The 22,938-nt window shown below is 47.9% G+C and overlaps 1 protein-coding gene across 2 annotated transcripts in view; it reads right to left on the reverse strand.

Annotated features, from left to right (window-relative positions):
- The window catches only part of BARD1 (BRCA1 associated RING domain 1), a 54,603-nt gene extending 32,285 nt beyond the window's left edge, over positions 1 to 22,318 (reverse strand). Inside the window, exons 1-4 of one of the 2 annotated variants that reach the window (XM_083154494.1) lie at positions 21,992 to 22,318; positions 20,149 to 20,205; positions 18,581 to 18,729; positions 2,954 to 4,158 (exon numbers count right to left, since the gene is read on the reverse strand). In XM_083154494.1, the coding sequence (XP_083010620.1) occupies positions 2,954 to 4,158; positions 18,581 to 18,729; positions 20,149 to 20,205; positions 21,992 to 22,134 (1,554 nt within the window). In that variant the 5' untranslated portion in view covers positions 22,135 to 22,318. The remainder of the gene's footprint in view (positions 1 to 2,953; positions 4,159 to 18,580; positions 18,730 to 20,148; positions 20,206 to 21,991) is intronic. The other variant, XM_083154496.1, reaches the window with a different exon arrangement.
- Between the last annotated feature and the right edge of the window lie 620 nt (positions 22,319 to 22,938).

Consider the following 22,938-nt stretch of genomic DNA (forward strand, 5'->3'; position numbering starts at 1 on the left):
ATACATATAGCATAGAAGTCTCTCTGCTAAACCAGTCCCCCAGCAGAAAAGGGGGCAGATGTACTATCCCCCCCCCCCCCCCGGTCCTGCTTCTCAAACGACGGGGACTTCTTTGACTCAGTGTGAGTGCACGTGTCTCACTGTGGGGGGATGACTTTGGCTCGGCCTGAGTCTCACACTGTGGGAGGACTTCTTGGGCTTAGAGTGAGTGCACGTGTCTCACTGTGGGGGGGTGACTTTGTCTCGGCCTGAGTCTCACACTGTGGGAGAACTTCTTGGGTTCAGAGTGAGTGTGCGTGTCTCACTGTGGGGGGTGACTTTGGCTCCGTGTGCATTTCTCATTGTGGGGGGACTACTTGGGCTCCCTGTGTGTGTGTCTCTCACTTTGGAGGGACTTTTTAACATATGGCGACAGGTGCGTGATACCCACAAACATTTGAACTGCTGACCACCTACCTACATGCTCGTTGCTATGGGTTTCGGCTTGATGTCAGGGGTTAACATGCTCTGCCAGGGGTCAACATGCTTGTTGCTAAGGGGGTTACCATGCTCTCCCAGGGTTAAATGCTTGCTGCTATGGAATAAGCCAGGGCTCGACAAAACACGGGCGCGAGGTCACCATGGCGACCAGATTCTGCTTCCTGGCGACCAGATTTGCCAGGAAGCAGATCGCAGCGGGCAGAGTCAGTGGTGGCTTCCGTTAATGCTGGGCAACCCACCATGCTGCGGCTGTATCAGATCTGGTGGTCCGCCACGCAGCTATTTTGAAATCCGAGGCTGCCGCTGCTCGCAAGCCGATAGGAGCAGTTCGGCAGCCAATCAGGAACAGGTGCAGTGATAGCTTCTTATTGGCTGTTTGCGAGTTTCCACTTTCCTTAGGTTTTGAAAATTGAAATAGTGCCCCGCGGACCTGATCTGATACAGCGTGGGCCGTGTCCCCCGTCATCTCTGCAGCTTTTTTCCATATAGTGCCGCAGCAGCTACTAGTTACCGTGCGGTCAGGAGCGCGGTGCACTGGAGCCGCACACGAACGATCCTGAGCTGTACGTGACCCCCGGACTAGCTGCGGGGCGGGACCTGCCTGTGTCCGGATTTCAATGCTCAGTGGATGCTGCCGACCTGTAGGGAGGGGTGGGCACTGCTCAACTCTTCTGCTGTGCCTGACTGGGGATGCGCTTCTGCCACTACAATGCCACTCAGACTTCCAGGCCAGCCAAGCTGTGCTTCTGCTGGGACAATAGGGGGGGAGGAGGGGTTAAGATGCTGCTGGCCGGTGAATGAGGGAGATGGGGGGGGGGGGGGGTAGGAAGGAATGCTGCTGCTGGCCGGTGAATGAGGGAGATGGGGGGGGGGGTTAGGATACTGCTGGCTCGTGAATGAGGGAAGGGGTTAGGAATGCTGCTGCTGGGTGAATGAGGGAGAGGGGGGGTTAGGATGCTGCTGCTAGGTGATTGAGGGAGCGGGGGGGGAGGGAGTCGGGGGAGCTAGGATACTGCTGCTGGGTGAGGGTGCACAGTTAGGACGCTGCTGCTTGGTTAGGGGGCTACAGTTAGGAGGCTGCTGCTGGGTTGGGGGGGGGCACAAGAGGCTGCTACTGGATGCACCTTATATGTTTGGTTTAATATGTAATGAGCATTATAGCAAGTGGTGTATGTAATGGGCATTATGGCATGTGGTATAATATGTAATAGGTATTACTGCGTTTAGCAGAACGTGTAATGGGCATTATGATATGTGGCATAATATGTAATGGGTGTGTGAAATGTGTAATAGGCAATACAGTTTAAATTTTTGTTGTGCGCATTGGCCCTATTTTTAGTTGGTCTGGCTCCTAAACTTTCATCCTGGCTACTAGATTTAAAACAAATTGTCAAGCCCTGGAGTAAGCCATGGTCTTCCAGGGGTTAACCTGCTCATTGCCAAGGGGTTTAAAATGCACACCCAGTACTAATAATATTGAGGCGCAGGGTTCCCTATGCGGGGTGGGGGAGGGACGCAGGGCAGACTTAAAATAGCTGGCAGTATTACATTCAGCAGGACGGCGGCTGGAGTCACGCTAACATCCGGCTTCCGGCTGCTGAGAGCGGAGCTGAACACCACTCAGAAGTTTCTCCTCTATGTGGGGAGGTGGGGGGGGGGGGGTGGAGTTCGGATTGCTGAGATATGCAGAGAGGACGTGTGACACTTTATACTTCTATCCGCTTTAGGCAGGAGCTCTGGCACACTGCTGCAGCATGCTCTCTCCTCAGCCAGTGGCAGGCCATGCGCCCCCCTGAGAATCTAATCGCCATCCAGGAAATTCTGGTCGCCGTGGCACCCAGGGTTTGTCGAGCCCTGCATTATGGCACACACTGTAATGCCTCTTACACATTATTCCACACCAAAGTGCCTGTTACACATAATGGCATAAACCGTAATACCCATTACACATGATGGCACACACCGAAAATTCTCAGCGGCATATCAGCGAGGTGGGGGGGGGGGGGGGGGGGGGGGAGCGTAAGGGCGCACAGTGCCACACATAAAAAGAGCAGGGTGCATTTTGTGGTTTTAAAAACAGGCAGGGTGCGACACTTGCAAAAATAAGCTTAGAGAGAACACTACACTTAGTATGTGTAGTGCGCTAGTATGACATCTCCGGTTAACTTACCCAATTACATCACCCCCGCACACATATCCCCACTTTTCATCATCCTAACCTCTGACTAAGATTGCTGGGTGACCGTATCATACAGCCCACCAAGAACATTTGCAATCTGGTGGACTTCCTGCAAATAGAGAACACCTATCCTTGTGTATCAATGTCTATTTCCCTTTAGCTTGTAAGCCTGCGAGCAGGGCCCTCCTTCCTGTGTTACTACCCAGTTTGTTTTATCCCAGTTTCCAACTGTATAGCACAAAGGAATTTGCTGCGCTATATAAGAAACGGTAAATACATAGATAAACGTCCTACCTTTATAGAAGCTACATGGAGCATCGTCTCACCCTTGTGGTTCTTCTTCGCGACTGAAAAATTACTTGGGGATGTCGGACCAATTTGGCTTGTTCTTCTGCCATCTTTATGACGAGAGGAGGGCGTGGAAGGGGACTTGGAAGGAGTTCGTGCTTGCGCAGGTATAGGCTCCTCATAGAGTCCACTCTTAGCCTGCACACAAGTAGACTTCTCAGAACTGAAGTCCACCGTTGTCCCAAGACCTCTCTTCCGTACACATTTTGATGCGCTTGAAACGGGAGACCCAGATGGGTGATCCTTCCGTTTTACAGGAATCTTGTGCTCTCTATTGGGGCTGCCAGAAGAATTACTCCTTAGCCGTGTACATCGTATGGATTGCCTTATTTTCGGCTGTTCCTTCGTAGGTTCCTCTGACCAGATCTCGTTTTTGCTTTTTCCCATTTTTTTCAACATATCACTTTTGTAGTCATGTTCTTGTTCAACAACAGGAGCCTGAAGTACAGGATACTTAGATTTTAATAGATCACGGTCACTATCTGGTTGGACTTCAGTATGCTGCCCCAAGCTCCTTTTGCTTGTACCCGGGCTTTTGATAACCGGTTGACCACTTTTGGAGTCACTTTGTGGCGCAACAATTGACGTGGGAGACTCGGAGTTTAAAAGATCGGGATCATAGTCTTCAGTAGGTTCCTCCAACCTACTCTTCTCTTCATCCAAACTATTACTAGCCAGTGGTCCAGATCTGTAGTCACTTTCTTGAGGTATCTGAAGCACAACAGGAGAACTACAAAATGAGACTGATCTCTTCGGCTTCAATGCCTCACTTTCCTCGAAGTCGTGGTTACTTTCATTCTGTGCCGCAGAGGGCCTTTCCTGGTTAAGGTCTTCCAATCTCTTCTGTGACGCAAAGCCCCATTTCTGGTTGATATCTTTTAGTGTCTTCTTCTTAGTTTTCCTAGGTTTCTTGGCACTTTTCTTTTTTACGGGCTCCACGTTGGGTGAAGAGGAGACAAACTCATAACACGGGATTATTGGAGTTTGTTCGCAGTTCGACGGCATCTTTTGGCTGGTTTCTTCGCGTTCCAAGACATATCTCACCTTCCGTCTTCGGGGGCTAAACCACATCTTTATCTGTTTTTTCTTGCTTTCTCCTTCAGGAGCGTTCACTTTGAGCGATACATCTTGACACAAATCCATTTTGTTTCCTGCAAGAGAAGAGAAAATTATAAGTCATTTTCAGCAGTTTATGTAAGCACCATTAGGTTCTAATAGAAGCAATTGTTTTGAAATGGTACGCTTTAAAAAAAAAAAAAATGGTGTTAAAATAGGGCCGTCGTGGGAATATATTTTACCTGCTGGAAAGGATTGTCTTGATTTGGCAATTTTCAAGAACAGTTATAGAACTTTTAAAGGAAGAAAAAAAAAAAGTGCGGTACTGTATGCGATACAAAACAACCTCCACAAAAACATCATAATTGAAGAACAGAGTTTAAGTGGTGGTGACAAGGTTAAACATCTACGGCATCTATCTGAACAGACAGACACAATTTCACATTATTTAGACCTCTGGCTCACCCAGTTAACATACGGAGGAGGAACGCGACCCAAGTGACGATACATTGCCACAACAGACCTTGATTAAAATGTATTATTCAGTAAATACTGACATCGACCGGTGTTTATACTTGGATATCCACCTACAAGACTGGGGTTTATCCCCAAATATACTTTGTGACTTCTCCAAGGGGTGAAGTCGCATGTGATGCCCCTTGAACCACCCCGAATGCGGTCCTACTGCATAATATATGTTGTATGCGTTCCCATTTCCCGCTGCTGGGAAGCTGTCCGATTTGGAGGTCAGACGTGTGGTGTGGCATGCCCCATCTCCGACTCCATTCCAATTCAATACGTACAGTTCCGCGCATCGTATCGGATGTCACACACATGCGATTTGGCCACTGTTCACCCGATTTCTCAGTCCGTTCTGTCAGAATTGGGGTTTGGGCCGATTTCACCCGTTCCCGATGGATTGGCCCATATTGGATGCGTTATGTCCCATCGGGTACAATGCGTGGTTCCGTGTGCATCGACCCCGAGTCGGAGGTCGACTCGGACCCCTCTCCTGGACACGGGGAACAGCGGTCACATACGATACATCACATGTTAAAGCAATGCATGCAAAGTATTGCATTTGATCCTGCTGCCCGTGAAGGTCCCAGGCGGCTCGCAGAGAATCGGATGGCCATACACCACTGCAATACGTTGCACTAGTGTATGGCCAGCTTAAGGCATAATGGGTTCCCCAGCTGATGTTGAAATACAACTGTTACATACATACACAGCAGGACGTATAAAAAGGAGAAAAGAAGAAGAAAAGAAACGAAAAAGAAACAGTCATATCATTTACAAGACAATAAGGTTTTGCTTCAGAACTGGCAGCCCTCTCATTCTCTGCTTCACGCATGTAAAATCTACAAGACTGAGGCCGATTCTTCCTAACATCTTAATGTAGGGAAAAAACTCGCCGGCAAAATGAAGCAATTACAAAACGCTGCTTTTGCTTCCATTAATCTGCATCAAAGAAATATAATGACCCAGACTGTGGGCCTTTCAAATTATTTCCCATTACCAACAGAAGTTGGGGAATCTCTTTGATAGACGCATCTCATATTAAAAGAATCAAAGGAAAATGGTTCGGTGCCATCTGCGTGACAATTTCTGCCTTTGCTGTACAATGGTTACTCTGCTTTAAAAGAAAAAGAAAAAAAGGCGGCCGTTTAACCACTCGTCCGTGGGCATTATGTGAAAATACCCACAGACGTCAACAATGCCAACAAAACCCAAGCAAAATGTGTTTTGTGTATAAAAACTAATGACTGTATTGTTTGGAGATCGGTGAGAACATGAACAGAAGCCGCTGCAGTATCATAATCCATGTAACTGGGGGATCAGCTATATTGCAGTTCTACCAAAATAATCAAGTGTTCTAGAAGTTGCACAATGGCAACTCAAAATGACATTCAGTCAATCACTGGCCACTGGCCAAAAGCCCATCAAAATGACAGCTTAGTCCCTTATCTGCACCGGCCGCCAAACTCTGGATTCACAACTCTCTCTCTCTACATATTATTTTGGTTTCACTTTCTGTTAGAGACGTCATTTGGTCACTTGAGCGGCCTCTCCCCTAGCGGCGTGAATTACGTTGGCATTTTTAGCGGATATTTTGAGGATCTCTCAGAGTACGTTGGCACTCAAAGGGTTAATTGTGAAGCATTTAACCTTTTCTGGAAACTAGTACAATCACCTACAAACCATGCTGTGCCTTAAAGGCTAAGGAGTCTTCTGCCCCATACACATGGTGCAAGGGAGCCTCTGTGCTGAGCGATGCTGCTTAGCACAGATCGCTCAGAGAACAGCAATGTGTGCTGAGTGATCCGTCACATCCAGTGTTCTCTGGCAAGGGAACACCAGCGATGACTGGATTTACTGCATGCACTATAGTGTTCCTTCTAGGAACTGGGCAGGGTGGTACTGCACGGGGGCAGCATACAGGGGCGGACCGGGCCCGCCGACGTCACCATTGTGGGCGGGTTCGGGCCGCCGACGTCACCAAATGGGGCGGGGCTGGCCGGCGATGTTACCAAATGGGGCAGACCCGGACGCTGTTCCCAAAAGGGGGGGCTGCCTGCCAACATCACCGATGGGAACAGGCCCAGCTCCCCTGTGCACACCAGCAGGGACAGGCAGCAGGCTGTTCTAGCAGGGCGATGCTAGAGGGGCAGGGCACATTTTGCATTTTAAATATCAGGCAGGGCCCTAAAATAGCCTAGCGTGAACACTACTATAAATCTAGTCAGGCGACGGCAACGTGTGGGGCCATGTATCGCCGTCGCCTACACACCTCACGATCCGTGCTTCATTTATAAGCAATCTGGACTGGTCGCTTAGAAATAGGGCAACAAGTGCACGGTGTGTATTCCGCATTCCATGTGCGGCTATGTAATGGTGCAGGGATATCAGGATTTACATGTTTATTGCTCAAAATAAAAAACTGCAGGCTCACAGGAGTCTTCACATGGAAATTGTACGCGCAATGCTGCATGCTAGTGTTCCCGCTAGGCTGTTTTAGCAGGGCACTGCGCCCTGTCCGATTTTTAAGGGGCAAAATGCGCCCTGCCCCTCTAGCAGCACCCCGCTAAAACAGCCTCACGGGGAAGCCCGGCACTTCCCCGGCAGCACAGCGACTTGGTGGGCAGGCCCGCCCCCTTTGGTGACGGCCCAGGTACGCCCCTCATGACGTCGGCGGCCCGGGACCGCCCCCAGCTGTGCTGTCGATGGGCCCGGTCCCTCCCCCCCTGGTGCCCTGCCCGCCGTAAAAGCTAGAGTAAACACTACAAGCCCAGGACTGCATTGCCTCATTAAATGGCTAATATATAGGTGCGTGTAACAGTTATGTTGTAGACGACTAGCCTTGTAACACCGTCAATCCTCTAGGTCCACTGTACTGGACACAATAAGAGACAAGGAGGGTCCCTGTATTGACTGGAGGTTTCTAAACAACCTCCTATAAATCAATCATTCTAGCTGGAGGCAAAAGCCTAAATTCAGAACATCGTGCTAGATTTAAAATTCAGTCTCATCCTTTCTTGGTTGACCTAATGCCAACGGGAGGACGGGCCGCGACTAACGAGCGGAAGAACTAACAACAGGAGGTAAAGCACTAAGAAGCCCACTACTCCCTCCATTGGATTCCAAGAACAATCGCGTAAGCCACGGACATCATCTGCACAGCACAAACTAGCACAAATTCAAGTATGGCGGCTTATCAAGAGACCATTTATCGGGTTGATTCAAGCAGACAGAAATGAGCAATCCGATGAAGATGAACTGGGCCTTTCGCAATACAGAGCATTCTTAGTGTATAGTATGAGATGTAATCACTTATTTGCAATGGTTTCCAGACACTTGTGGTGAACACAAACACTAGTTGTGGGGAATCCTAGTCCAGTGGGAAACATATTACATCACTGTCCATTTCTTTGTTGGCATTTCTTATTCATGTGGAGCACAAATTTAGAACTCGTAGGGGTGAATCATTTTTGATTTAAAAGAATAAATTAGATACATTTTATACAAGGTATATTATTTACATGAACCTAATTTCCTTCTGGGGGTCTGGAACGGACCTCAAGATTCTATGGAATTTCTCCAACGTCAATATCTTCTCTGACTTTGGACACAATGGTGAATCTATTGAAAACGGGATTTTGTATTTACCGTTAAATCCTTTTCTCTGATTCCACAGATGTCAATGGAGTTACAATGGGGAATAGAATTGCGACTGCAGAGAGCATTTATCCTCCTCTTCTACTTCCCCTCCCGGGCAGTCATAAGGATTGTGCCGGAGGGAGCTGGAAGAAGAAAAAAAAAAACACACGCTTCCAAAGAGGTGCGTAAAGAGTAATAACACATGAAATATATGAGGGTTCCATCAAACACAACCGGAACCAATTCTAGAAGGTAGATCTAAACTGCAATAGGCTGAAAGTCAGTAAACACAAGGTAACAGCGCCAAGGCGGTCGTCCAGTGACACCTGTGGAATCGGAGAAAAGGATTTAAGGGTAATTACAAAATCCTGTTTTCTTCTTCATCCACTAGGTGTCACTGGAGTTACAGTGGGGTCCCAGAGCTCCCACCGCGGGCGGAACAGCAGCGAGAACCCCTTAAAACCGAGCGTCCATACTGAGAGGCAGGAGCCGCAGAGGTATCAAACCGGTAAAACCTGACAAAGGTTTGCCAGCCCGACCAAGTTGCAGCTCGATAGAGCTGCTAAATTGAGATTCCACGGGCAGCCGCCCAGGAAGGTCTCGCTGAACGCGTGGAATGCACAGAGATAGATAAAGAAGGAAGACGTACATCAGCTTTGTACGCCTGCCTAATGGAAAGGTGAATCCATCAAGCCAGAGTCTGTTTTGACGCCGACCAGCCACGCGCCGTTGAATCGTTTGAAAGCCGTTCTAGCCACGTAAATGCAGAGAGCGCAAACCACATCAAGAAACCTGGAGAAATCAGGAGAGTCCTCTGAAAATGCCGAAACCACTATAGGCTGACTGATATGGAAGGCTGTCATCACCTTAGGAAGAAAGGACAGACTGTAACGGAGTTCCACGCAGTCTACATGAAAAAAAAACAAAAAGGGAGGTCTACAGGAAAGAGTTCCCAGTTCGGAGACACGTCTGGCCAAGCCAAGGCCAGCAGAAGCACCATCTTCCACGTGAGCTATTTTAAATCCACGTCTTCCAAAGGTTTGAACAAGAAGGATTGAACAGAATGAGCCGTGCTTTCTTGAAAAAGACATGCAAAACACTGCGACCCTCACATCAGGAGACATAGGCACGCCAAATGCTATGGCAGTGCACTGACGTGACCTCCAAAGTCCGGATAGATGAAAAGGCCCTGACTGAGGTCTTCTTGAAGAGGAAGCAGCCACGGCTTGTCTATTAACAGAGACGTTAAGCTGGTGTACCTGGACAGGCGAAGCCAGTCTGGTGCCACCAGGAGAACCGTGACTTCCTCCCTCTGAATGCGTTGCAGGATTCGAGGCAACAACGGGAAGGGCAGACAGAGGTAAACAAACTGGGGGTGACCCCAACATCATACCAGTTTCTGCAAAACCTGAAGATGGAGACACCACTCTCCGGGATGCATGTCTCGTCGGCTTAGGAAGTCAGCATCCCAATATTCCACACCTGGCATGAACACAGCCGATATGGCTTGAGCGTGGCTTTGGGCCCAAAGCAGAATCCGACTCACCTCCCTCATGGCTGTGACTGTGCGTGTCGCCATGTTTGTTAATATAAGCAACGGCCGTGGAGTTGTCAGACACAAATGAGCCGATTCCGAAGAAGGTGTTCCGCCTATAGTAAGGCCTAATACATCGCTCTGAGTTCCAGCACAATGATTGACTGGAGAGTCTCCTGTGGTGTTCAAAGTGCCTGGAACTGATGGCCCAACAAGTCTGCTCCCCACCCCTGGAGACTGTCATCCAATCCCAAATGCCAAACCTCTTGCCGTCTTAGAGGTTGGTGGAGTTGAGCAATCACAGCAAAGAAAGACATGCCCGAGGAGACAGGATCACTATCATAGATGAGAGCTGGGCCACTAATTGAGCAGAGTTGAAATGGACGAGAACGGAAGCGACTGTATTGCAACGTTTCGCCTGAATAGACTAAAAGCTGAAGGGAGCAGATTTGGTCTTAACTCGCATCTGGACCGTATCCATGATCATCCCCAGGAACAGTTGCCGCTGTGTGGGTTGAAGGTGAGATTTCGGGAAGTTCAGGATCCATCCATGTTCTTTAAGAGTGGACTGCGTCAGGTGGAAATTGTCTTAACAGAACCTGTGGCGAGTGAGACTTCACCATAAGGTCATTGAGGTAAGTGATTATCGTGACCCACTTTGTCTGTAGCAACTCCATCATGACCGCCATGACCTTGGTGAAGCTCATGGGGGCAGAGGAGTGGCCGAATGGCAATGCCTGAAATTGCCAATGAAGGTCCTAAACCGTAAAGCTCAAGAATGCTTGATGCGGAAACCAAATGGGAGCATGCAGGTAGATGGCCCCGATATCGAGGGACATCAGGAACTCCTCCCGTTCTAGACCGGAATTCACAAACTGCAGGTCTTCCATTTTGAACTTAACCGATTTCAGGTAAGGGTCTTTTAGGTTCTAACTAACTTCTAATTTAAAGTGCCCATGTTCCCTGCAGTCGCCCATCTATTCCCCACTGTAACTCCAGTGCCACCCAGTGGATGAAGGCGAAATAGAGCGTCTACTAAAATCACTCACCTACCCATGAAAGATTATGAACACAAAGACACGCACATGAGGAGGAGCTGCTGGGGAAGATAAATGTTCAAATGAATAGGTGGCCGCTGATTTGCTGAGAGAGAAATCAGTGACCGCCCATTAATTCGATTGTGAGTTTTGGTAGCGGCAGGAGATATTACAACTCCCATTTAAATTAGGTGGCCGCTCATTCATTTGAAATATCCTGCCTACTCACCGCTAACGCAGCCTGTTCCCCGGAGGATGAAGAGTTGGGAGAGCATTTCGCCTGCCCAGCGATTCCCAGCTCTGCAAACTATAGGACCTGACTGGATGCGATGCATCGCGGGTGCTAAAAAGTATCCTTGATGTATTATTGATGGGTCATCTTTCTCCATGGGGCAATCAGTGAGGCATCAGTGCCAAGTGCTCCCAGCGATACCTCGATACACATCGAATACCCCATCTACAGTCTTTAATTTGCCTATTAAAATTAAACCGAAAATCAGTAACATCTTCCCTTTGCCAGAAGGGCTGAGGGTCCTGCGCAGTAACTTGTATAATTTTAGATTTCAGACTCACCCAATCTTCAATACGATCCTGCATTTAATGAAAAACACGCACACACACTTTTGGCTGGTCACAGGGCACCATCATTTTCACAAAACCCACTGCATACGTGATTTTATACCTTTCTAACCCAGAATGTGCAGATATTGTGCACTTCAGTTCTATAGCAACTTAAGGTAGGATGTGAGAAACTGAACGGTAACAAGCAAACGAGTCCCCTGGGTCACATCACCCAGGGATCTATGCTGTGTATACTGTTATTTACTCCATAACCTCTGGATTATCCCTGTAGTTTATTGTTACAAGCGCGGATTTATGTTTATGAACAGCTGGGGCTGAATCCTGGACTACACCTGAAGCACTAACAACATAACCCAGCAATATCCTGCTCTGTAACAACATCACAGCGCTAACAGCAGCAGGGATGGATTCTCCTCTAGTGTTCCCGCTAGGCTGTTTTAGCGGGGTGCTGCGCCCTGCCCGATTTTTAAAGGGCAAAATGCGCCCTGCCCGTCTCGCAGCGCCCCGGTAAAACAGCCTCACGGGGAAGCCCAGCGTCGCCGTTGACAGCGATGCCTGGCGCTTCCCCGGCAGCACAGTGGATTCGGAGGGGCCGGGCCCGCCCCCTTTGATGACTGTGGCGGCCAGGCCCGCCCCCTTTGATGACATCGGCGGCCCAAGCACGCCTCTCATTACGTCGGCGGCCCGGGCACGTCCCTTTCATGACGTTGGCGGCCCGGGCACGCCCCCAGCTGTGACGTCGGTGTGCCTGGTCCGCCCCCCAGCGCCCTGCCCGGTGTCACTCCTAGAGTGAACACTATCCTCATTCTGCGGCTTGCGGATCACACACTGGCTTGATTAATCCCACTATCCTGACAGGTGTTCTGGGACACTCATGGGACCAGGGCTGTGGAGTCAGAGTCGAGGAGTCAGAGTAAATTTCGAGTACCTGGAGTCGGCAAACAATAAACCGACTAAAACATTATAATTGATGACTTCTCTACTGTAAGAATAAAGACCAATGCATGCAGTGCCTCACGTAACCGCAAAACGAACACGTTAAGTGACCGTGAAAAATAATGCTTTTCATGTGCTTCACTATATAGCACGCAACGCACAATTCGGAGCACCAATACTTATAAATGTATTCTCCCTTGTAGTTTGCAACTTATTTCCAACGTTCAATAAGGTTTTCGAAAAATTCATTCAACCAAGCTCTCCCACCATACGCACAACATCTTTTTACGTGGATGAAGATCTTGTTTCATGCGCGGGGACATTTGTTTACCTTGGCTAAGCCATTCCTTACGCTGGTTCATATTGATGTACAGGCACCATTTTTCGTCGCCAGTAACGATTCGGTAAAGAAATCGTTCCTTGTGTCCGTGAATTGAACGGTGACGAGCAAGCAAACCAGCGGACAAACATTGTGTTTGTCCTTTGCTTAAACTGTTCAATACAGTAGACGGTTGGCTTCCCAGCCTCTAGTTTCTGTAGTAATAATATGTATGTTGCCTTTCTTTCCTTCAAGGAATGTATCAAATACATTCGCATATTAATACAGAGGAGTCGGAGGCGAGGAGTCGGGGTCAGACGTACGAGGAGTCGGACCATTTATCTACCGACTCCACAGTCCTGCATGGGACGCATTGGATCAAATGGAAAACACATACGATTTGCCGCTTTACAAACGATATATCGGCCCGAAAGGTTGTAATCTAATGAAATTGTTCAAAATCATTTTAGTGTACAGGGGCCTTCGCTCCTGTGAGTGCACTGGAAGAAAGTGAGGCAGCTCTTTACCCCTGACACCTTTGTCCCAGACAGTTCTTGTTTCCTGTCTGGCATCATTGCTTTCCCAATGGGCACCGAGAAACAGAATTAGCTTCCGTGTCCTCCAGAATCCAATTCAAATAACTCGACTCTGCCTCCTCCATCAGTGTGAACGGGAACTGGGTCACTCGAACCGATTAACCCGTTCACACTGCACAGCAACGAACCGGTAAGAACCCTGCTTGTTTACCGGTTCGTAATGCCGGGTTGCTGCCGGTAAGCCCTTTCCGGTCACACCTATTACGGTCTCGAATTGGCAACAAACTGGCGTGAACACGGTAATTAGGTGCAATCTGAAAGGGGTATAGGTTACAATGTGCTGTGACAAAGTCGCATTATCAGCAAAAAAAAACCAAGACAAGACAAAACAACAAGACAAAACAACACATACATGAAGCCCAATGGCACTAAGATTGTCAAGCGACATGGAGTGCCAGAGGGGCGTTTTTTTCTGACCACATCATCTAATTCAGGCAATAAGCAAACTGATTAACAACTGCTGCACAGCAAGGGCACAAACAGGGACAAAGATCAGAAAAGGCAAGTCTATCTGATGTAGCCCCATACAGCACAAACATAATATTCCAACATGCACACAGAAAATAAAATTGGTCAGACGTGTATGGCATCTACAGTAGGACGAAATCATCCAAAATACATACATCTGCATGTTAAGCTTCAACATTTTGTGCACGCTGGGCAGATACACAAAAACTTAATTGCCATCATTGAGTATCAATGCAAACACATTCTAACATTATGGTGGAGGTTTTAACAAAGTACAATCTTGGGCCTTTGGAACAGCATAAGACAAAATTTAACAGCAATTTTGGAAATGGAAAAACCCCACAAGGTTTTCCCGGGCAACACCGGGCAGGTCAGCTGGTACAAAATATAGAAAACAAGTTGATTAACCCCTTCCCGACATATGACGTACATTTACGTCATATGTCGGTTGCGGGGGAATCAAGCCAGCTCACGGAGTGAGCTGGCTTGAAAGAGAGCAGGTAATGGCTGTATATTACAGCCAGGTACCTGCTCTCACGGCCACGAGCGGCGAGTTCGCCGATCGTGGCCGTTTAACCCTTTAAGCACCGCGGGCAAAGCGCCCGCAGTGCTTAAATAGCTGATCGGAGGGGGGGCGCCCCCCTCCGGCGCCGATCGGGGCCCCCCGCGGCGAGATCGGAGGGTGCCGATCGGTTGCCATGGTAGCCAGGGGTCTAATGTAGACCCCTGTGCTGGCCGTGTCAGCATTCCTATTACATCCTGCCTGAGGCAGGATGTAATAGAAAGTGCTGAAAATCACTATGTTCCGCCATAGAGCTCTATGGCTGAACCTAGTACAGGCGATCGCGCCCCCTAGTGGTCAAGTACACTAGGGGGCCTTGTAGTAAAAGTAAAAAAAAAAAAAAAAAAAAGTTTAAAAATAAAAAAAAAATAAAAAAATATTAAAAGTTCAAATCACCCCCCTTTCCCCATTTCACAAATAAAAATAAATAAAAAATAAAAAAAATAAACATATTTGGTATCGCCGCGTTCCTAAAAGTCCGATCTATTAAAATATAACATTAGTTATCCCGCACGGTTAAAGGCGTAAACGGAAAAAAATTCCCAACGCCAAAACTACGTTTTTTGGTCGCATCGCCTACCCAAAAAAAAATAACTAAAAGAGATCAGAAAGTCGCCCATATCCCATAATGGTATTAATTAAAAAGTACACTTCAGCCCGCAAAAAATGAGCCCTCACCCAGGTCCGTAGGTGGAAAAATAAAAAAGTTATAAGCCGCAGAACATGGCGACGCGACGCAAATTAGAAAAACTGTAAAATTTTCTATTTTTTTTTTTAGTGGTAAAACATAACGAAAACTATATAAGTTTGGTATCACCGGAATCGTAACGACCCATAGAATAAAGATAACCCATCATTTTAAACGAACTATGAACTCCAAAAAAACCGTAACCAGCGCAAAATTGTGGAATTGCGTTTTTTTTTCTTTTTTACCCCACATTGAATTATTTCCTGATTCCCCAGAATATTATACGGTATAGTAAATGGTACCATTAAAAAGTACAACTTGTCCCGCAAAAAAAAAGCCCTCGTGTCTATATAGCCGGAAAATTAAAAAAGTTACGCTTATTTGAACGCGAGGAGGAAAAAAAAAAAATAAATTAACAAAAAAGGCCTCGTCGGGAAGGGGTTAAAATGACACCATCTGCCACATGGCTGTCAATTGAATAGCCCTGCTAACAGTTCCCTTTAATGGTAGAGACCTTTAAAAAGAACAGTAGGTCAGTTATAGAGATGGTACAGGCAAACCTGAAAAAGTAGTAAAATTGTAGAAGTGTATAAAATTAAAAAAAAGCTGGCGGCATTACTTATGGGTGAGATCGCCCATCAAAAAGAGATACAAGTAAAGGCATAATTACCATCTAAAGCATATTTATATCTCAGTTTAATTATCTCCTTGTGATTAAATGAAGTGTAACAAAAGGTACTGCCAATCCAGACACTGCACACTATTAAAGTAATTATAATTGAAAATCACGCAAGAATCTTAAAGACAGAAGTCTCCGGCTAAGGCGTTAAAACGTTTCACTTAGAAAACAAACAGATTAAAAAGTAACCGGGAAATATTTTTTTCACTGCCACTGATCTATAAATTATAGATTAAATATCCATTCAGCCAATTGTGCAATGAGTGGAGAAAGAAAAAAGGGAGAAAGTGATGTTCTAGGGCCAGGTAAAGGAACCTTTGGCCCTCCAGATCCCAGCATGCCCTGCAACATGGCCAAATAGCAAAGCTGTAGCAGGGCATGCTGGGATATGTAGTTTAAAAACAGTGGAAGGGCCAAAAGGATGATGTCACTGGCGAGAGTTTATATGGGTCACTTGCTGGTAGTGACCATGCCACTTGTGACATGCAGGTCCTGGTCATCTTCTGTCTCCATGCCCATATAGTCACTCGCTGGGCAGTGAGATCCTTGTGACCTCTTCAGCCGGATGTGACAACTGATGTTCTTTCCTCCTTTATTTGACGCCGCCGATTAGGGAGCCTTAGAGGAACCCCCCATGTCAGGGACATTACTTGGATTCTTGTTTCCACAATTGGAATCTTTGAAGAATCCTCCAGAGAAACTCTAAACTTACTAACAATGTCAAGCTAGGCGGACACTTAAGGTTCCCAGACACTAGGGCGACCTTTCCAACTGGAGAAACCGCCCACGATCCCCCTTAAACCTGCATACGATACACTGTACGCAGCTCTTTTGCAGCCAGTGTATCCGCTTCCTGCATTTGCAGTGCTATGGTTTGCATATGCGGTTACGGCGAGCAGCTTGGTTTACGCAATCCATGCTGAATCAGGCACCCTCTCTGGATGGGCTCCCATCCAAGTGTCCCAGCATCTGTGGCATGAGGAGCTTATCCCAAATAGCACGCAATTTAGAATATTTTTTTTAGGTAATAAATAAGCCCCTAAATGTCTAATCTATTCTACATTATTGTCCCACTCACACAACTCTAAACTTTATTCATGTTTGTAAGTACTGCTTCCTGCACCTCATATGGATTATAGCTGTGGTTTTGCCCCTGAGCAGGGCCTGTATCCATCATTCCGACACGCATCTGTCACCTATCTAGGTTACCTGCAGCAAAGTCCATTTCTCTTTTAAGAGGTCACAGTACAATACAAAGTTGCATTAACCCCTTGAGTGGTATGCCCGGAAATTTTGGGCATACCACTAATATACAATAGGTGCGCGACAGTGGTGTCCAGGTGTGCACCACTGGCGCAGCACATCTAGAGGCCACCCCCGTTACAGCCATGGAGTCTCCCCATCACCTTTGCTCCGGCGATCGGAGCTCCCCTGACCCGCCAGCCAGCCGTCACTCATTTTACAGTGACGTCGGCGGCAGGCTCGGGTATGGTCGGCGCGGCTCGGGGGGGACTCGGGAGTGCTCAGGCACCCGAGTCCTCCCAAGCCGCCGCCGCCGTCACTGCTGAATGTGACAGGCGGCTGGGTAATGCAGCGGGGACAGCGGTGGCAGGGAAGCTCCGGTGTACTAACGCTGAAGCAGAGGTGAGGGAGGGGGGGGGGGGGGTGCTTATAGCTTCCTGTGGTGGGTTCTGCTGGGGCAGGAGGTAGGTTTGTACTGCCCCAGCAAAACCCAGCACTCAAGGGGTTAAAGTACACTTTCTAAAGCCGGCAGGCAAGCAGGTCCATATCATTACCTGGAATTACATATCTAGCATCAATGTACTATGCCCTGGTATAAGATCAGCGTATTATAAAAGGCAATTAGCCAGCCCCAAATCTCACAGCAAAGTAACAGAAAAACATACAAAATGCTGATGAATGTGGCCGTATAATTAAAGATAAAGTGATAAATTGCTGCATAAATACATCTTTGATGGAAAACCGTAAAAACACACATACTGCAAGAACCGAATACGGGGTAGAAAACGAAGAAAAAGCAGATTCATTTCAGGTTACATAGGGTACAATTCAGACTCGCTCGGAACGGGCTGAATTCGCTACACCGGACGATTGCTGGGGTTTGAGCGTGGGCGAATATACGCATGTGCAAACGCCTTTGGAGCGTTTCACACTTGCCGTGACGTTTGCTCCAGGATGTGCGGGCGCAGGGGAAGGCCCAGCGAATCATGGACATGCCCACAAAAATGGGGTACATAATGCATACACACTGACGTCCTTGTCTCACTGACCTGCACCTGTGTCTTCTCTGCATGGCAAACCAGAAGATATCATGTCCATCTAGGTTGAACTAGATGGACGCAAGTCTTCAGCCTCACCTACTATGATACCATGCTGCCAAAAAGCAACATGCCATGGTACAATGCCCCATCGTGCCACTGCATCATGCTGTGTGTACAGGTGGCACAATTGCCTTTGGATAAGCTGGGAAGCAATGTACCCATCCAAGGGCAACATTGAGTCCATCATTGGGAAATAGAGACACTGCCACTGTATTAGTTACCCTGTTCCTCAGTTCTCCCTTTCCGTGTGGTTGCATCAGTCCCTGAACACCAGTTTCTGGAGCAGTTTTCAGCCAGTGGGAACGCTGTTTCCTGTCCTTCATGGAGCTCAAGCAGCCAATCAGTGACAGTAGACAGATGCACCGCCCACTAATAGAAGCGGCTTATAGTCCCAGAACCCGGCAAGCATGTAACTGAGGTCAGTGACTACATACGGCTCAGCTTTCTAGATCTGTCACCACTCTCTGGATCTTTCCGATGCCTTAGTACATATGTTAAATCTAGAAGATGGCTCATAAAGTGATTTTGCTTAGTAGGCAAAATAAAAGCAAGCATTAATATATACAAATGTTGTCATACAGAACCAAGTAGCATCTTTCTACAGAAGGTCACTTACCGTCCTTGTGTCCTTTATCCAGCAGACTATTGAGTTTGCCGCAAAGCTGAATAATGTTGTCAAGCTGCCGGTTGATCTGTACGTCTTTGACCCATGCTGGGGTATGGCACACCGGGCATTCGTTCCCCATGCTTTCATCCACACATGTCCTTAGGGAAACAGAGAAAGGACAGTGTGTAAAACACGGGAATCACAAACATGCAGAAATGGCTTGTGCAGAGAGGAACCCTAAGCCGATCCCTGTTCTCTCCACCTGTCTCAGTTTCAGACACCTACTGTCACTGCACCCCTGCGCAGCCCAGTCTCTGCACCCCTGCGCAGCCCAGTCTCTGCACCCCTGCGCAGCCCAGTCTCTGCACCCCTGCGCAGCCCAGTCTCTGCACACATGCGCAGCCCAGTCACTGCACACATGCGCAGCCCAGTCACTGCAGAAGGATCAGAAGATCCCTTTCCAGCAAGACTGATGCTCAGGGTGAGATTTAACAGGATGAGAGATTCAGAAAGAGAGAGATTTGGTGAGAAATCTCCAGGTTTTTTTAAAGCGGCAATCATTTACACTGCAAAAGCAAACTGGTTTTGCAGTGTAAATGATTGCCGCTTTAAAATAACTGGAGATTTCTTACCAAATCTCTCACTTTTTGAATCTCTCATCCTATTAAATCTCACCCTCAATGTCTAGCACCATCTGCAGACGGCATTAGGCATAATGCCCAAGACCCAAATACCTGATAAATTAGGCCAGCAGCATTACGTTTTGCTTGTGTTATGCTCTTAATTAGCTTCCCTTCTTAAACGGGGTAGGGTCACTAGGTCAACACTGTGAAGGTTGACATACCAAAGATCAACAGGACTTAGGTAGACACATGGAAAAGGTCTACATGGCTAAGGTGGACCGGGTCGGAAGGTTGACACAAGCATTAGGTTGACAGTCCTAAATAAACAGGATTTTTTTTCAGCCTTTTTGTTGTTGTCGACAGACGGTATTTCATACCTTACCAGCCGCTAGGGCGTGCAGGGAGAAAGAATTGTGAGCTCAGTGAGCCACGCGAGGGGACAGGGTAAACTGATACGGTGTCCATGCCGACCTTTGGGCCCAAAAAATCCCATACCAAGAAGGCAGATTGGTGACCCCACTACGGCAACAGGCACCGCTTATACACCAGTGTGTCACTCTTACTGTCCCCAGTCCACCGCTTAGCTCTGCCCTGCTTAAAGCAAGTGGCCAGGGCAAAAGGGCGGTCTATCGTAGTGTGACCTCTATGACATCACACCAAACGCAGCCACAAAGCATCTGAGCCGAGTGCTGCCTGGCAGAACACAAACGTGTGCGTGCGCACTCTAATCCCGCAATTCCCGAGTTTGAAGGCTACAACCCCGGGATTTAAATCCCTGCAGTTTGGCCGAAAGTCTGGGGATCCTGTACATCCCGAACCCATTATTGGCCTCTCTAATACAGATCAAGCATTCAGCAATGAAACTGTATAAAGTTCCGCAACCCCTGTGCTACATTTTGTTTTTCAGAGCATCAAATGTCAGTTACATGATAAAAAAAAAAGTAATATACTCACCTACAGAACACATGCTCACACCCGCCCAGGCACACCGGCTCCTTTAACACTGACAAACTATAGGCAGAAGAAAAGAAAAAAAATATATATATACACACGGATAAAAAAATCTAAAGACATACACAATAAAATAAAAACGTAAGACCGTCATATAATAAAAGGTTTTCCATCTTTAAATTCCTTCCCTAAGACTGCGGTAGTACGGCTGCTCAGCATTATTTGTTTAGTCGCTACGAGGGAAGAAAACACTTATTTGCCAACTTGCTGAGCTTTTTTGACCACATAGGGGACACTCTGCTTTCCTTCGTGACATTTTATTGTCTTTATTCAGCTCAGACTGAATTGATCAGTAATAAAATGTGCAGTCGCTTTGCGAACGGCTCTGTTTGGTCTCTCCTTGGGGAGCACATCAAATATGTATGGCAATAGGTTAAATGCATTGAATCTAGATAAAGGCCCATACACACTGGGCGATTTTTAAGCCCAGTATTGTCAGGCATCCAATAAGATGTCCGGCCCTAAGAAGCCAGCACCTACGTAACCACAAATCCCACAATACCTTGCAATCTATTTGCTTGTATCCGGACGGCGGATTGACCATGTTTAAGTAGACAATACTATGATCGATGGCGACTAAACTTGGTCAACGGCGTCTAGATAAACAGTGATGTCAGATTGACGGGAACATGGTCAACAGTAGCACGGTCAACAAAAGTTTTTTGTGTCTTGGCTCCCAGGCCAAGTTCAATTGAGTGGAGCTGGTGGCAGTGTAAAGTGCCGGACCCTTGAAAAACTTGTTTCAACCACACTACTATCAACCGCTTTCTTATCGATCCTTCACTTGTGTCACTGTCTATATAAATGCGGTCGACCAAGTTTAGATGTCTAAATGGTCGATCCTCTATCCCGGAACCATATTTTCTGATAAGGCATGCTGGCTCTTCAGCAGCTGTTGTTACATAGGTTTCCTACATACACGCCGCCCCATACCACATTACACTCCGCCCCATACCTCCCAACATTACCCTCTCCAGGAGGGACAGAATTTAGGGATTGCCATCGATGGCAAATCGGCAACTGTCCATCGACAGTGCTTAACTATGCAGTGGATGACCATCGATATTTTTACATATCGATGGTCATCCATTGTGTTTGATTTATTGGCCTGTGTGCCAATCAAAACACGGGGGCGGAGCTTCGCGGGCGTCGGAGCTATGCTCCGTGTCCCAGCACTTTGGAAAAAAAAAAAAAGCAAAACATCGTTTTGCTATTCCATCGATGGAGGGAAACCATCTGGTACTCCCCCATCGATGGCAAAAGTATTCGACATCGGCCATGAACCATCGATGATTTCGAATCATCGATGGTCGATGGCAATCCCTAACAGAATTCTCTATTACTGGACTTCCCTCGTAATCTATGATTGCCATCACCTGTGTTAAAACACTTTTCTTTTCAATTAACCTGTTCAGCACAGGTGATGGAAATCATAGATTAAGAGGGAAGTCCAGCAGCAGAGCAATGTGTCCCTCCTGGAGAGGGTCATGTTGGGATGTATGTGATGGCAATCATACATTATCCATACCTCCCAGCATGCCCCTCTCCAGGAGGACACAATGCTCTGTTCCTGGACTTCCCTGGTAATGTATGATTGCCAGCACCTGTGGTGACACCTTTCTTATCAGTTACCTAGCTCCCCATGGTGATGGCAATCCTACATTACCAGGGACGTCCAGGAGCAGAGCATTGTGTCCCTCCTGGAGAGGGGCATGCTGGGAGGTATGCACAATACATATAGCATACCACAAATACCCAGCAGCACACATACACAGCACGCACGTACCAGGCAGAGCAGCGCATCCTCCCCTCCAGCTCCCGCAGCGCCGCCCGCGTCCTGCCCCAGTCCGGCCGATCCCTCATCGTGGCGACGGGGGAGTCCCTGCCGGTGTCTGGAAGCCGGTTCCCGGAGCGCACTCTGAGCGGCATAACCGGATAACGGGGTCACCAGAGTCGGTGCCCGGTGCTGCAGCGCCTCTCTGTCCCGGCGGGAACTTCAAAAATGGCGCCAGAGAGAAGGGACAAGGTGCGTGCGGACGGGCGGTGCTGCCCCCTGCTGTCACCCCAGTACCACTACCCGGCATAGCGCGCTCACTGCTGTCACCCCAGTACCAGGCATAGCGCGCTGCTGTCACCCCAGTACCCGGCATAGCGCGCTGCTGTCACCCCAGTGCCAGGCATAGCGCGCTGCTGTCACCCCAGGCATAGTACCACTACCAAACCGCTGCTGTCACTGTCACACAGCCCGAGGAGGGAGTAGTACTGTGCATACAGAGGAGTATGAGGATGGAGTGCATACCTCGGAGTATGAGGAGGGAGTAGCACTGTGCTGACCTGGGAGTATGAGGAGGGAGTAGCACTGTGCTGACCTGGGAGTATGAGGAGGGAGTAGCACTGTGCATACAGAGGAGTATGAGGAAGGAGTAGCACTGTGCATACAGAGGAGTATGAGGAAGGAGTAGTACTGTGCATACAGAGGAGTATGAGGAGGGAGTAGCACTGTGCATACAGAGGAGTATGAGGAAGGAGTAGTACTGTGCATACAGAGGAGTATGAGGAGGGAGTAGCACTGTGCATACAGAGAAGTATGAGGAAGGAGTAGTACTGTGCATACAGAGGAGTATGAGGAGGGAGTAGCACTGTGCATACAGAGGAGTATGAGGAGGGAGTAGCACTGTGCATACAGAGGAGTATGAGGAGGGAGTAGCAGTGTGCATACAGAGGAGTATGAGG

The sequence above is a fragment of the Crinia signifera genome, chromosome 7 (genome assembly GCF_055691185.1).
Source record: "Crinia signifera chromosome 7, ASM5569118v1, whole genome shotgun sequence".
NCBI lineage: Eukaryota > Metazoa > Chordata > Amphibia > Anura > Myobatrachidae > Crinia > Crinia signifera.